General features: G+C 41.7%; 1 protein-coding gene and 1 long non-coding RNA gene across 3 annotated transcripts in view; both read right to left on the bottom strand.

Annotated features, from left to right (window-relative positions):
• Nucleotides 1-2,100: 2,100 nt before the first annotated feature.
• LOC147342547 (uncharacterized) lies at nt 2,101-10,844 on the bottom strand. Its single transcript, XR_015157914.1, has 2 exons — nt 10,762-10,844; nt 2,101-2,497 (listed from the first exon to the last, which is right to left on the bottom strand). It is a non-coding gene; the product is annotated as an uncharacterized LOC147342547 (long non-coding RNA).
• A 21-nt stretch (nt 10,845-10,865) lies between these two features.
• Nucleotides 10,866-16,122, bottom strand: part of CCDC81 (coiled-coil domain containing 81) — a 43,033-nt gene continuing 37,776 nt past the window's right edge. For both annotated transcript variants that reach the window (XM_086384721.1, XM_086384722.1), the window contains exons 15-16: nt 13,680-13,805; nt 10,866-11,352 (exon numbers count right to left, since the gene is read on the bottom strand). In XM_086384721.1, coding sequence (XP_086240847.1) covers nt 11,211-11,352; nt 13,680-13,805 — 268 coding nt within the window. In that variant the 3' untranslated portion in view covers nt 10,866-11,210. The remainder of the gene's footprint in view (nt 11,353-13,679; nt 13,806-16,122) is intronic.

The raw sequence follows: 16,122 nt of genomic DNA, 5'->3' as shown, positions 1-16,122 counted from the left end.
GAGATCAGCCGAGCGTTCGCGTCGAGAGAGCCAATCGGCGCTCCCCGAGGCGCGCCTGCGTCACAAACCCTTCCTTTTATAGTCAGCGTGGACTCTTCCTCACCAATCGCAGAAGGGCGGGCCGAGAAATAGAGCGCGACGGTGTGGGGCCCGTCCCCGGCAACGTCGCCACGGCGGCCGATGGGGAGTGAGTCGGTTGGTGTAGGGACACGGGCTGGACGTTAAGCCTCCTCGTCTCCCCGTCTCCCGCCGGGGAGGAAAGGGAGTGAGGAGGGACTTGGGGACGGGAATGGACCGAGTCAAAACCTGGGAGAGGCTGAAGAGAGTCGGAGGCGAACCGAGATAGGTGGGAAGGGAAAGGTAGTGGAAGAACCCCGTCCGTGGACTCTGCTGTAGCTTCCTCCGTCGGCTTCATGTTTCAGCCATGACATATTGCTAGGCTTTTTTTCGATCGGTCTGACAAACTTTGTTTTTAAAGAACTTAAGCCTATTTACATTATTTTTATACATTATTTTGTTTTACGTTACATGTTATTGCTGTCTCTGCATCTGTTTTTCTCATTTTGTGTTATTTGACATTTGTGTATTTCTTTTTTTTAATCTTCCGATTTCTTTTAGAATAAGATTTTTCTTCTGCTAAGTTCATATTTTCTTTCCACTGTTTTGAAAATGTGTAATTGTGCTTTAAAGTTCTTAGCAGTTACAACTCTAAGTCACACAGACATACTCTCTCAGTCTTGTCCCAATCTTTGTCACCCCATGGACTGTAGCCCACCAGGCTCTGTCGTCCGTGGTATTTCCCCGGCAAGAATGCTGGAGTGGGCTGCCATTTCCTACTCCAGGGGATCTTCCAGGGATGAAAGGGATGGAACCAGCCTCTTTTGTGTCTCCTGCATTGGCAGGCCGATTCTTTACCACTGCGCCACCTGGGAAGCCCAGCAGTTATTATTGAGCCCAGCTCAACATATTTTAAATAATGCCGTCAAGCATTTTTTAAACCTCACTTATGACATTGTTTATAAAAATCAGGGTTTGTTTAAATTTGCCCAATATGTTAGCAGTTTATTTGCTCACTATTTCTTGCATCTCAACTCTTCTAAGAGTATTCTTATCTTACAGCATTTTGGGGCAGTTCCTTTAGTTCCTGTTGTATGACCGACTTTGGTAAATATTTTATATTATCTTAAAAATATGCATTTTCTCATTGTTGAAAAATATTTTTTATTGTTGGTAGACATGTTTTTTTAAATAAACTTTTTTTTCTATAATTCTTTTTACTTTGCTTTCATTTCTGATAGTTTCACTGAGTATGCAATTCTACATTGACATTTTCTCAGACCTTTGAAGATATTCCTTGTTTTCAGTTTAACTTTCTAATAGCTTTAGAATTTTCTAAAATGTATAGGCTTTCTTCACTGGCCTATATTGGGCCCATTTCTTCTTTCCTCTTCCTTCATTCTTTGCTCTTTCTTCCATCCTTCACTTCTTTTTTAATAACTGAGTCCACTACATGGAGGGGAGCAAGGTAGTTGTCTGTGAGGTAGATGAGAGATGGAGAATGCAGAAGATACTGGAGTCTGGGGAAAAGGATGAGGAGGACATTTAAGCAAGGGTGGGCTGGCAGTTGGAACCTAGTGTGGGCTGTCAGAGCTCAAGCAGGGTACAGAGGACATGTACAATGGAGGAAAGCAGTGATGATTGGAGATTACATAAGGGTTTATACAGTAAGATTACATAAGAGTTTATCTAGTAATACATTGAGAATAATGGGAATTAGCCTTCTCCCTGCTCTGACAGGAGTTACAAATATGGAAAGGGAAAAAGTATAACTAGTTGTAGGATTTGGGGTTGGCATTGTTTGTGTCACTGTAAACTCATAATTTCAATATATATAGAATTATAGATAGGTGTGTGTGTGTGTGTGTGTGTGTGTGTGTGTGAATTCCTCAGCTTCATCTTCAGAGAGCAGAGAGGGCCTAAAGCAATGACAACCCAATAGCAATGAGAACAACTAGCACTCAGATCATGGTTTCCTAATACCATTCTCCATTAAAAGTCCCCTAGGGGAGATGGCTAATTCTAAAGGTAGGGCAGCAAAAATATGACTAGCCTAGAACATTTATTATGACAAAGTTATGGAAGTGTTCAAAAAATGATAGGCATATGACAAAAGGACATAGACCAAAAAATACACAGACCAAAGGAGACTAAAAATAACCTGACGACCAAATGATACATGCTATACTAGATGGAATCTTGGAACAGCAAAAGGACATTTTATGCATATCAGGGTAAAACAAGTGATATCTGAATACAGTGTGAAGTTTAATTAATGGTAGAGTACCAATGTTGATTTCTTGCTGCTGCTGCTAAGTCACTTCAGTCGTGTCCAACCCTCAGCGACCCCATGGACTGCAGCCTTCCAGGCTCCTCCATCCATGGGATTTTCCAGGTGAGAATACTGGAGTGGGGTGCCATTGCCTTCTCTGGTTGATTCCTTAGTTATAACAAATATGTCATAGAAACAGAAGATGTTAACAGTGGGGGAAACTGAGTGAAGAGTGTACAAGGAATTCTCTAAAATCATTCTAATTTTTTTTAATTATTTAAAAGTACAAAAAAAAATAAATAAAAGTACAAAAAACACAGAAGCCAGCTTAAAGATCTCCCACTGATCATGATTTTTATATCAATAATAGTACTGAATTATTAGTCATTGAATAAAATAAACCATAAGTCTATATGGATATAAATAAATAGGGAGAAGAAAACACTTTACCTTAGAGTAGAATGCTAACTAGTAAATGTAGCAGCAATAGTGCAATTACAAAAATCTGTATTTAGCAACCATCATCACAATTATATATTTAGCAAAGAAACATCAATATGTGCTAAACCTAGTGAGTGAAATTTGATGAGGAATGGATATTTATTTACTTTCAAAAGTACCTATCATAAAGTATCAATTGGTTACAAAAGAAAACAACTTGATAGTGGTAAACCCAGCAGGTATCACTTATTCAAATGATCAGAGTTAACATGACCAGTAATGAGAAAGACTGAGTGGGTACCACCTGATAGAATGGTATACAAGGAACATAGCAGCACTTCTGTGGTATTCCTGAGAAAATACTTGAATTTGATCATGAGGAAAAATCATACATCCTGGTGGAAGGACTGAAATCTTCAAAAGTGTCAGCTGTGAAACTTAAGTAAAGGCTGAGGACTATTCAGGTAGAAGGAGATTAGGAAAATAATGTCAACTAAATATGTCACCATGATCACAGATTGCACCCTTTTGCTTAAAAGGACATTACTGCCTGCAAACTCAGGGGACATGGGTTCAATCCCTGTTTCAGGAAGATCCCACATGCCTCGGGGCAACTAAGCCTGTGAGCCACAACTACTGAGCCTGCATGTCACAACTCCTGAAGCCCATATGCCTAGATCCCATGCTCCAAAATTGATGCTACCTGCCACGCAATGAGAAGCCTTCGTACAACAATGAGCAGTACCCTTGCACAGCAAAAGACCCAGCACAGCCAAAAGTAAAATAACTTTTTTTAATTTTAAAGGATATTACTGGAACAACTGGCAAATTTTTAATTGAGTTGTTGGATTATATAGTAAAAATAGATGTTGATTTTCTGATTTTGGTGGCTATAATGTGGTTTTATGGGAGACTATCCAGATGTTCAAGCTGGTTTTAGAAAAGGCAGAGGAACCAGAGATCAAATTGCCAGCATCCACTGGATCATTGAAAAAGCAAGAGAGTTCCAGAAAAACATCTACTTCTGCCTTATTGACTATGCCAAAGCCTTTGACTGTGTGGATCACAATAAACTGTGGCAGATTCTGAAAGAGATGGGAATAGCAGACCACCTGACCTGCCTCTTCAGAAACCTGTATGCAGGTCAGGAAGCAACAGTTAGAACTGGACATGGAACAACAGACTGGTTCCAAATAGGAAAAGGAATACGTCAAGGCTGTATATTGTCACCCTGCTTATTTAACTTATATGCAGAGTACATCATGAGAAACGCTGGGCTGGAAGAAGCACAAGCTGGAATCAAGATTGCCAGGAGAAATATCAATAACCTCAGATATGCAGATGACACCACCCTTATGGCAGAAAGTGAAGAGGAACTCAAAAGCCTCTTGATGAAAGTGAAAGAGGAGAGTGAAAAAGTTGGCTTAAAACTCAACATTCAGAAAACTAAGATCATGGCATCTGGTCCCATCACTTCATGGCAAATAGATGGGGAAACAGTGTCAGACTTTATTTTTCTGGGCTCCAGAATCACTGTAGATGGTGATTGCAGCCATGAAATTAAAAGATGCTTACTCCTTGGAAGGAAAGTTATGACCAACCTAGATAGCATATTCAAAAACAGACATTACTTTGCCAACAAAGGTCTGTCTAGTCAAGGCTATGGTTTTTCCAGTGGTCATGTATGGATGTGAGAGTTGGACTATAAAGAAAGCTGAGTGCCGAAGAATTGATGCTTTTGAACTGTGGTGTTGGAGAAGACTCTTGAGAGTCCCTTGGACTGCAAGGAGGTCCAATCAGTCCATTCTAAAGGAGATCAGTCCTGGGTGTTCATTGAAAGGAATGATGCTAAAGCTGAAACTCCAACACTTTGGCTACCTCATGCGAAGAGTTGACTCATTGGAAAAGATTCTGATGCTGGGAGGGATTGGGGGCAGGAGGAGAAGGACAACAGAGGATGAGATGGCTGGATGGCATCACCGACTCGATGGACATGAGTTTGAGTAAACTCTGGGAGTTGGTGGTGGACAGGGAGGCCTGGCGTGCTGCGATTCACGTGGTTGCAAAGAGTCAGACACGACTGAGCAACTGAACTGAACTGAACTGATCCTTATTTGTAAGGCATTATGCTCTAAAGTATTTAGAAGTGGTAAGGGATATGTCATCAACTTACCCTTATTTAGTTTGGGGGTGGGAGGGGGGTATTTTTACCATTCTTGAATCCTTGTAAGCTTGAAATTATTTGAAAAATTTTAAATGTATCTCTAGCATTAATTTAAAAGGTCCAAGTCATAGGTAACCCACCAGCTGATGCTTGCTTCTCTGAATTCTTGCTCCCACTTTGTGTCTGCCTCTAGAGATGTTTTTTGCAGCTTTATATTTTTTTAAGATTTTTAAAATATTGGGGGAGGGTGGAATGAATTGGGAGATTATGACTGACATACACACTGCTGCTGCTGCTAAGTCGCTTCAGTCGTGTCTGACTCTGTGCGACCCCATAGACGGTAGCCCACCAGACTCCCCCATCCCTAGATTCTCCAGGCAAGAACACTGGAGTGGGTTGCCATTTCCTTCTCCAGACATACACAGTACCATATGTAAAATAGATAGCTAGTGGAAACCTGTGGTATAGCACAGGAGCTCAACTCTGAGCTCTGTGATGACCTGGGCGGGGGGGGAGGGGGCAGGGAGGGAGGGGTATATGTATAAATATAGCTGATTCACTTTGCTGTACAACATAAATTAACACATTGTACAGCAATTATATTCCAAAAATAAAAATATCATAGCTGGCATTGTTAGGTATTTCGTAGCTTCTTCTGGCCATAATTCTAGGATATGGCAGACTGGCAGTTGTCCAATAGGATCTATTTCCCCTATATTTAGTACTAACATTCCCTGAGTACTTCACTACACATGGCCACCAAGCTGGAGACTTCATTCTCCAAGATCCCTTGCAGCATGGTGTAGCCATGTGATTAAATTTTGGCCAATGGGACATGGACAGAAATAATGGTACCACTTCCAGGTTATACTCCTTAAAAAAAAAAAAACTTGCACACTGGCTACCTTGCCCTTTTCTTCCAACTTGCTAGTTAGGAGATGCTACCAGAAACAGTTGCCTTGACCAGTGGTGGAAACCACAGGAGAATCTGGTAGAACCACCTTACTGTCTTGGACTATGTACTCCTAGACTGTTTCCTGAAAAAATGGTTAAGCTACTTATTATGGTGGTTAAGCTACTAGTATTTAATCTTTGTTAAGGTGCTATCCTAACTAATAAAATTTAAATGAAAGGACTGACATACCACCTGGTTTGAGAGAAAGGTGAAAGGAAGAAGAATAGAGACTCAAAACCAAAATAAAACACTTCTGGTGCTGGCCAAGATGGAGTAAGCACACCCCAGGGTTTCTCTTTGACTGTAATTGAACAGAATATAGAAAGCAAGTAGGACTCTAAAAAGCAAACAATAGCAGGGGGATTATATAAGCTAGTCAAAACCTGAAGAATGATTAGTATAGTGATGAATTTACTGGTGAATTTATTCCTCTTCTGGTTTGCCCTGAGGACAATCTAAGATCCAGTTGACACACAGAGCATAAACTCAAGAGAAGTCCCCTCTTCTGGCCAGAGAAACAGGAAAAGGGTTCCCTGTGAACTAGAGTGTAAAGGGAAGCCCTTTTTGTCCTTCTCCCCAACCCCGGCATGCGCCAAGACCAGCCACAGTCATGAACTGCAGTGATGGTGGCGGCGTTCCAAGTACCGGAGACGCTGACAGCCTGTCTTCCTGGCCAGGGGAAGCAGGAAAAGGCACCCCACGGTCAGAAGAGTGTGGGACGAATCTTTGTCGTTTGTTTCTGTCTTGTCACTTACTGCTCTTCTTCTGGTTTGCCCTGGTTTCCTAAAGCTCCAAGAAAAACTGTGGCTTTATAGACAGAGGACTAGAAATAAGACACTGGAGAACATTAAAGAAATTCCAGAGAGGAGAAAGCTGGGAAAGAAATCCCTTAATTCTGTGTGTGAATCGACACAAGTCTCAGGTTTACTCCCAAGCCACACATGTGAAAAACAGACCCAAAGAAACACAGGCTTTGAGAATTACGGAAGAGCCAGGCAGAGCCCTTGCAGTCAGGTCTGATTGACAGGGAAAGCTTTTGGAAGAGATGAGGCTGACTCTTCTACCCACAGATGAGATAGAACTTGCACTCTGAATGTCAAGATTTTGCTTGCTCAAAAAAAAAGTCAATATCCTACAATGGATCTTAACTAGGTGGCCACTTTCTTAAAGTTCCTTAGGAGAAGGCAGTCTGGTTACCAGATAGGACCTAAGCATTTCTCAGTCTCCTGGTTGAATACCATTATAATACAATCTCAACCACTAATGAATTCGAGCCAACTACAAAGTACTATGAGAGGGAAAAATTCAATTAAAACTATGTTTATCAAACTGAAAATTATCTATTTACACTAGCAGACTGTTAAATCAGCTCTGTTCAATCTAATCAGAAATGTTTAATGAAATAAAATAGAAATTATCAGAATCCATTGCAGATAGGTGGGGTAAGTAGAGCCCTGTAAAACTTTTGTCTCATTATGTGTGTGCACAAGTTCTGTGTTTCAATATGAAGTGTATTTCTTTTACTGAATCTTACTCAAAACATTTTGAAAACTACTGGAGTGTTTTCTAACAGCCATTCCAATTTCATCGCACTATTTTTACATAGGGTCAAAGAGGAAGGCAAAAATGGGCATAGTTCCCTAGAACTGACAGGGCATTTTCAAAAGCAAAGTCCTTCACTTTGCTCACTTTTGATAGTTTGAGCTTGTAAATAACATTGAAATAAAGCTGTTTAGAGTAAGAGTTCTTAACCTGTGGCCCAGGTGTTCTAGGATACCCCTAATCATATGCAACATGTTGTATATGAAAATGTGCATATTTTTAGGAAAGAGTACATACATATTTTCCATCAGATTCTCAAAAGATTCCCGACTGTCCAAAACATTAAAAACCACTGAAATTGGAACTCCTTTGATACATTAAGCTGGTCTGGCAGTACCATAGCTCCAGAAATGACAGAACTTGAAGACAGTAATTCAAATTGATTTAGAAAAGACATTCTCATTGAGTCTGGCCTAATAGCAGGATTGAACTAAAACAATATTAGCAGTTAAGATCAGTGAACAAGGTACCAAATTAGGAAAACTTGCTCCAAAAAAAAAAAAAAAAGACTGTGCCTTCTTTTTTTGTATGAAATCAGCTGTTTTAATTCAGGACTATAATAACATTTGATTCTTAGAGACACAGATACAGAGAATGGACTTGTGGACACAGTAATGGAAGGAGAGGGTAGGAAGAATTGAGAGAGTAATATTGAAATAGATACACTGCCATGTGTAAAACAGCTAGTGGGAAGCTGCTGTATGACACAGGGAGCCCAGCCTAGTGCTCTGTGATGACCCTAGGGGTGACCTGGGGAGGGAGGCCCGCGAGGGAGGGGATATAGTATACTTACGGCTGATTCACGTTGTTGTATGGCACAAACCAATACAACATTGTAAAGCAATTATCCTCCAAATAAAAATTTTTTAAAGTTCATGAACATCAAAAAAATTTGTTCTTAAAATGAATGAATGTTTTTTTTTTTTTTTAATTAGCTTTTATAACCTAGCTCACATAACCACTTCTCCACCTTAGTCTCAACAGACAGGAGCACAGGCCTCGACATCTGTTGCCATGACTCCTTGTCAGTCTTTACCTAGCTATTTCCCATTTCTCCTTAAAAACTCAGCCCTGGCCTCATCTCTCTCAAAAGCTTTCCCTGTCAAGCTAACCAGCCTCAAGGGCTCGACCTTGCTTTTCCAAAACAAGCAATGCACAGCACTATTAGGTATCTGCTTTGTTACAGAGAGATTTTCCAAGTCACATCTCTGCATTACACCGTAAGTGCTCCCAAGGCAGGCAAGGACTGAAGAGGTCTTAATCTCCAGGTCACTAGCTTGGTGCTTGACACAGACTGAGAGTCAGTACTGCTACCCAGGGTAACACATTGTAAGTTCAGGGACTTCCCTGGTGGTCCAGTGGCTAAGACACACATTCCCAATGCAGGGGGTCCCGGTTCGGTCCCTGGTCAGGGAACTAGATCCCATGGCTCACAACTAGAAGATCCTGTGTACTGCAACATAGACCTGATGCAGTCAAAATAAATAAATACTTAAAAAAATAAATTACAAGTTCAGTTCCTACAGTAAAAATACCTATGAATTTAAATCTTTTCACCCAAACATATCAACATTGCCTAAAGTCTTTTTTTCTTTAACAAGGCAGTCTCTCTCTATATAGATATATATTCATACAATGCTATTATAGGAATTTATTATTTATTAGAGACAGAGAAGTACTCCAAGGGTGTGGCAGGGATGGGTTTTTCAAGCAAGTCAAGCAGTCCTGGGGCCAGGCTATTGTTTCAAATATTGGGGATGATGGAACCCCCATGGAGGGGTCTTCTGGGGAAATGGAAGGAAGTGGTTAATACAGGATGCGGGAGGGGAGAGCTTCAGACAGTTTCAGTCACCAGAGAGCATACTTGTTTCGATAGAAAAAGATAACGTAAGCAACAAAATTTGCCCAATATCAATTTAAGTAAATACTTTCCCAATTATTCAAGGCTCAAAACATTCCTATTTTGTATTTGGAGTAGGGCAAACAATGTTCTAGATTGTTGTTTAGTCAGTTATGTCTGACTCTTTGTGACCCATGGACTGTATCTTGCCAGGCTCTTCTGTCCCTGGGATTTCTCAGGCAAGAACACTGGAGTGGGTTGCCATTTCCTCCTCCAGGGGCTCTTCCTGACCCAGGGGATCAAACCCATGTCTCCTGTGTTGGCAGGTGGATTCTTTACCACTGAGCCACCAGGGAAGCACAATGTTCTGTATCTCCCCACATTTCTTTCTAAGAAAAATGCTGCAGGCAGAAAGCAGAGTGTCTAAGGGACTTTCTGCCTAGCTTTTACATATCAGAAATCCAGACATCGCTCTGCTTTGTTCATTGTTTCACCTGAAGTGGTAGGACAGGACAGGGAGAAGAAAGCCAAAGGGTAAAGATAAGTGAAAAAAATTTGGTTAAGAACACACAAACCATAGGAGGTGAAAAGGAGATTCAAGAAGGAGGGGACATATGTATACCTATGGCTGATTCTTGTTGATATTTGGCAGAAACCAACACAATACTGTAAATCAATTACCCTCCAATTAAAAGCAAGCAAATTTTAATTTTTTAAAAAAGAAAATATTTTTTAAAAAGAGCACATATACCTTAACTGAAAATCAGTCCCTCAACACGAAGCTCTTCCTCACCCATAGCACGTACAGCTTAAGAATGGATGCCAGGTATACATGGAACCTAGACAAATGGTACTGATGAACCTATTTGCAGGGCAGGAGCAGAGATGCAGACATAGAGAACAGACAGAGGGAGGGTAAGAGAGGGTGGGGTGAACTGAGACAGTAGCATTAACAAATATATACTACTATGTGTAAAACACACAGCTAGCGGGAAGCTGCTCTATAGCACAGGGAGCTCAGCTCGGGGCTCTGTGATGACCTAGAGGGGTGGGATGGGGATGTGGGACGGAGGGAGGCTCAAGAGCGAGGGGACATATACATACATATGTGTGTGTGTGATAACACTTTGTGTTAGTAGAAACTAACACAATTGTAAAGCAATTATACTCCAATAAAAAAAGATTGGATGCAATGAGAGAAGAAAGTGGACCCTGGCAAGCCAGCCAGGCTCCCCTCACAGTATTCACTTATCCAAACAATAAACCTACAGTCAGTAGTGGTGCAGAAACGGGCAGAATGGTGGAATGGTTGGCCAGAAGCTCACCAAGGGAAAAATATCCCTGAGATCCCAACAAGTCCCAGGTGTGTCATCAACTAGAAAACTCCAGAAGCATTGCTATGACCGCCTGAGGCAAATAGCCTGACCTACCTTTGGGAGGTTCACACATTTCCAGCCTTGGGAAAAATCTAGGGCTGGGGGAGGCGTGGTATGATTCACCATCACGAATTGTTCTGCACAGTCAAAAGTCGTGCAAAGTATTTATTATGACACTCTTCATTATAGGTGAAGAAAAATAAAGGTTCCTAAATAAAGTCACAGAGCGGGTGGTGGGTTGGGTCAGCACCCCCCTCTCAAACACAGTGAAGCAGGGTTCCACTTCCCAGTCCAGGCTCCTTGGTGGCCTGGGGAGGAATGGGAGGGAGACGGGCAGGGAGAAGCCCTCTATAGGAATCCAATCTACTCCAAAAAGCACCAGAATGGCACAGTAATTTTTTTTTTTTTCCTCTAAAGTAAAAACATGAAGTTTCACCACCACCCTTTAAAAAAAAAAAAAGAAAAAGACTTTCCCCAGGAGACGCAGGCCCGGACTCCGGGTTTTATACGAACAGCCGGGAGCCGTGCATGTACTTGTTGAGGGGCCACAGGTTGCTCTCGCCCCTGTTGGACGTGCGCCTCTGGCACTGCTTGCAGCGCCGGTACTTCTCACATTGGTCCAGCAGGAAGAGCTTGTCGGAGGCCCTGCAGAGACGGAGGAAGAGCGGTCATCGGCCAGCGCCCCCTGAGTCCTTGCTGCATGCCTCGCCTGGAAGCTGGAGCCAGGACAGCGTGCAGGAGCAGCGCCGGGTCCCTGCCCTCCAGGAGCTTCCGGTCCATCCGTGATCCCCTGCGCCGCCACCTGCTGGTCACCCCAGGAAAGGCATGTCCTGCGTCTCCTTCCGGGTCAATAACAGGCTCTGAGTGGTACCTTCCTGTCTGCCCCCAAGTCTTCTCCCCTCACCCAACCTAAACCCTCAGTGCACACAAGACCTGCCCAGAGTCACACAGTCGGCGGCAATGGGAAAACTCCAGAGCTTTGGTGTTTGCTGCTTGGCCCTGTGTGGGGCCTTCACCTGTCGGGCTTCCCAGGAGACAGCTTTTGAGAGAAGATCAAGCCATTGAGCTGCTGGTTATCAGCAAACAGTGAAGACAGGGAAGACTAGATTTCAGTGAAAAGACCCAGAGGGCCAGGAGCCTCTGGTGAGTGGAGGGCAGGAGAGAAAGTGGAGACAGAGAAAGAGGACAAAAGCAGTTGAAAGCAGAGATGAAGGGATGGCAATGGCTGCTTTTCCACTTCAGCCATTTTCCTCTATGATGCAGGACAGTCTCCACAGTCTCCCCTACCCTATCAAAATTCCTGTACAGGTGGGATTCTATAAAAAACACATCAGTGATAATCCTCAAAGGGAAAAAAAAGACGCCCTTGTCAATGGGCAGGGGAGACCTACCTGGCTTCCTTTGGGGATAGGAAGGAGTATCACAAGCTAACTGCATAGAAAGTGAAAGTCGCTCAGTAGTGTCCAACTCTTTTCGACCCCGTGGATTATACAGTCCATGGAATTCTCCAGTGGATAGCCATTCCCTTCTCTAGGGGATCTTCCCGACTCAGGAATCGAACCAAGGTCTTTTGCATTGCAGGTGGATTGTTTACCAACTGAGCTATCAGGGAAGCCAACTGCATACACATGAACCTTAATTTTGCTTTTACTTTGTTTTCTTTTTAACACCAACCAATTCCTCCTCCCTGTCTGCCGTTCACTTGAGTCCCTGCCCACAGCTTGCCCTACGTCTTCAGGTGAGAGGTCCATTTTGCTGTGGCCATGGAGCAGTCAGGCCATCCTGCCACTCAAGCGTGTGTTATGTCGCTATCCTTTATCGCAACATTAGCCAAGCCTTCTTCCAAAATCCAACTAAAATCTCCCTGACACTAATTAATCTTATTGCCTTTTACCTGCTTTTTCACATTAAGACAATGGTTTAAAATATCCAACTTCCCTTTCTCTTCCTCTTCTCTAGGCCAAACAACCCCACTTCTTTGAAATCTGTTTTCCACATCATCCCTCATACTTTCATTGTCACAAAATATGGGTTCTGCCCATTAGAAAGATAGGTGAGGAATGCCTTAAAATCTAAAAGGAAAAGGTTAGTTACAAATCAAGATCCACTGTAACAATTTTTTATGATAAAACATTGTTGATAATTAGCAATTGAATGTTACTTTGGTATTTTCAGGTTTTTGTAATGTTTGATTGTATAGACTTTGTTTCTTCAAGTTTTTAATATTCTATGAAATCGTACCTTACATGTGTAAAGCATTTTCAATTTTTAAAGTATAATGATTTTCTATCTCTTTATTTGATCCCCCAAATTCCTGTGTTAGCCAAGCCAGGCCAATGTTTAATTTCCCCACCTTAGAAATAAGAAAAAATAAGGCAAAAAGTATTAGCTGCCTCTCCAAAGTTAGTGTTAATTCTTAAAAACATCTAGATTCCCTGACTCTAGATTGTAAATAGATAGCAGGGGAGAGAGAGCGGGAATATAATACATTTCAGGAAGGTGTTCTTGGTTGGGCATCTCACTTTTCTGATTGCCAGTCTTAACCACAGCCCCATGACTCTGTTCTTATGAGATCATTCCATAAACCTAACATGCATTCAGGCAGAAACACTCTATTTCTAATTCCTATTTCCAGCTAATTATTTCCAAAGAGAATTTCCACACTCTTCCCCTCTCCCCAGGCCTTCCTAGCCTCCACAAAAAGAAAACAAACCTATTACACAGAGGCAAAGATCAGCACAGAGGTGGCAAACATATAGCATACAACACAGCAGTCGCCGTCCCAGGTCACAGCAGTATTTCCCACTGAACCCAGAATTCTTTCCTCCTCTCTAAGCTCTCTAGGCAGTCAATGCTAATAAACTGAAGTTGACACTTAAAACCTATCTGTCATCCCAGGATTAGTAGGAACTAAACAAGATGCAGAAGGGATTTGCTTTGCAAATAAAACTTCAGGTGCAATCAGGTATTACCGCTCAAAAGCCTTCTCCTCCAAGTCTCGATGCTTCTTCATGACAGCACTCCTTTCCCAATTGTCCTGTAAGCTTTGGTTGATTCTGTTCACTCGCTCAAGCTCAGCATTTCTGTCTGCCAAGTGCCTAGAGAGAACAGAATAGTCTGATTCCATTTGTAATACTGGGAAAGACAGCAGCCTTAGGAGCCCCATTCCTTTTATTCTAAGTTAAACAGGAAACGTCCTGGTTTTGTTCCCCACCCTTTGAAACAGACTAAGAGACATGAACACTGTAAAAACATGGTGAAACTCCTGCAAATAATTTATGGATCTAAGGCTTTTCATCATCAATCTGGGTTTAAATTAGTAGTATTAAAACCTCCTTCCAATTAAATTCAGCTTTTAAAGCCATCTATTTCCTTTGAGGCTAATTTAGCTGATCTGAAGATTCATCTCACATGGTTTCCCATACTTTGTTTCTTTCCTTTTAGTCCAGACTCTCAGTAGCCGGCCCACCAGTTCTTCCAGGAGTTTTACAAGACATGTAGACAGGCATACAAATGAATGGTTAGAAAGGTGGGCGGGGCGGGGCAGGGCGGGGACAAATAACTAGGCAAAAGAAAGTGAATGGAGAATGTATCCAACATTGTGAAGAAGTTTTAAAAAACAAAAGTGTTTGAGGGTCACGTCATCAAAGAAATGACTGCAGTATAATATCTCCCTTCAAGTAGAGTGTTCCAGCATTCCCAATGTTGTTTCTACCTCTGATCTCCAAACACATACTCACGGCTGTTGTGAATCACCCTAAACTGGCCTCAATATAAATGTGTCTCTTTCTTGCCAAGCTAAAACTCTTACAGTCAGTTCTCATTAAATTCTAGAAGGGACTTCACTGAATGTGACCCTTGATTTAGCCTGCTGCTCTGAAGACTCTTGTGTTACTGGTACCAACCGCCACTAGGTGTCAGGACCCGCCGATAAAACCTGTCACGTGCTCTGTGCTGGTTCACTTCTAAAATAGCACGGCCACATTATCCTCTAACAAGCATTGATTCAATAGCTACTGTGTGGTCATTATGGAGATTAAGTAGGATAACGTACAGAAAGTGCCAATTCCTATCACACAATGGGAGTTCAATGACTGAATGGTACCTATTATATACATTTTTCATAACATTTTTTATCTTTTCAGTTTTTTAAATTGTAGAAAAAAAACCCACATAAATTGACTTTCTTAACCATTTCTAAACATACATATATATGGTGTTAAGTATATTCCCACTGTCGTGCAATTAGTGGGAATGTATCTAACATATATGAAATATCTTTTTTCACCTTGCAAAATTGAAATTCTAAACCCATTAAACAACTCCCTACTTTTCCCTCCCCAACCTGTCAACTACCCTTCTACTTTGTTTCCATGAATTAGACTACTCTAATTACCTTATGTAAATTAAGTCATACAGTGTCTTTTTTTGTGTGGCTGGTTTATTTCACTTAACATAGTGTCCTCAAGGTTCATCCACATTGTTGCATGTGTCAGAACTTTCTTTATAAGGCTGCATAATAGTCCATGTATGTGTGTGCCACACTTTATTTATCCATTCATCTGTGATTGGATATTTGGGTTGCTATTCCTTGACTATCATAAATAATGCTGCTATGAACATAAGTGTACAAATACCTCTGAAAGAGTATGCTTTCAAATATTTTGGTTATGTACACAGAAGTGGAATTGTGGAATCATACAGTTCCAGAAAAACATCTATTTCTGCTTTATTGACTATGCCAAAGCCTTTGACTGTGTGGATCACAATAAATTGTGGAATATTCTGAAAGAGATGGGAATACCAGACCACCTGACCTGCCTCTTGAGAAACCTGTATGCAGGTCAGGATGCAACAGTTAGAACTGAACATGGAACAACAGACTGGTTCCAAATAGGAAAAGGAGTACGTCAAGGCTATATATTGTCACCCTGCTTATTTAACTTATATGCAGAGTACATCAAGAGAAATGCTGGGCTGGATGAAGCACAAGCTAGAATCAAGATTGCCAGGAGAAATATCAATAACCTCAGATATGCAGATGACACCATCCTATGGCAGAAAGTGAGGAAGAACTAAAGAGCCTCTTGATGAAAGTGAAAGAGGAGAGTGAAAAAGTTGGCTTAAAGCTCAACATTCAGAAAACGAAGATCATGGCATCTGGTCCCATCACTTCATGGGAAATAGATGGGGAAACAGTGGCAGACTATTTTTTTGGGCTCCAAAATCAGTGCAGATGGTGATTGCAGCCATGAAATTAAAAGACACTTACTCCTTGGAAGAAAAGTTATGACCAACCTAGACAGCATATTAAAAAGCAGAGACATTACTTTGCCAACATAGGTCCATCTAGTTAAGGCTATGGTTTTTCCAGTGGTCATGTATGGATGTGAGAGTTGGACTGTGAAGAAAGCT

The sequence above is a fragment of the Bos grunniens genome, chromosome 29 (genome assembly GCF_055505025.1).
Source record: "Bos grunniens cultivar Pamir isolate PY7600 chromosome 29, Bosgru_T2T1.0, whole genome shotgun sequence".
Classification (NCBI taxonomy): domain Eukaryota; kingdom Metazoa; phylum Chordata; class Mammalia; order Artiodactyla; family Bovidae; genus Bos; species Bos grunniens.
Note: the sequence above shows the minus strand (reverse complement) of the source record. Positions and strands in the feature narration are given on the sequence as shown.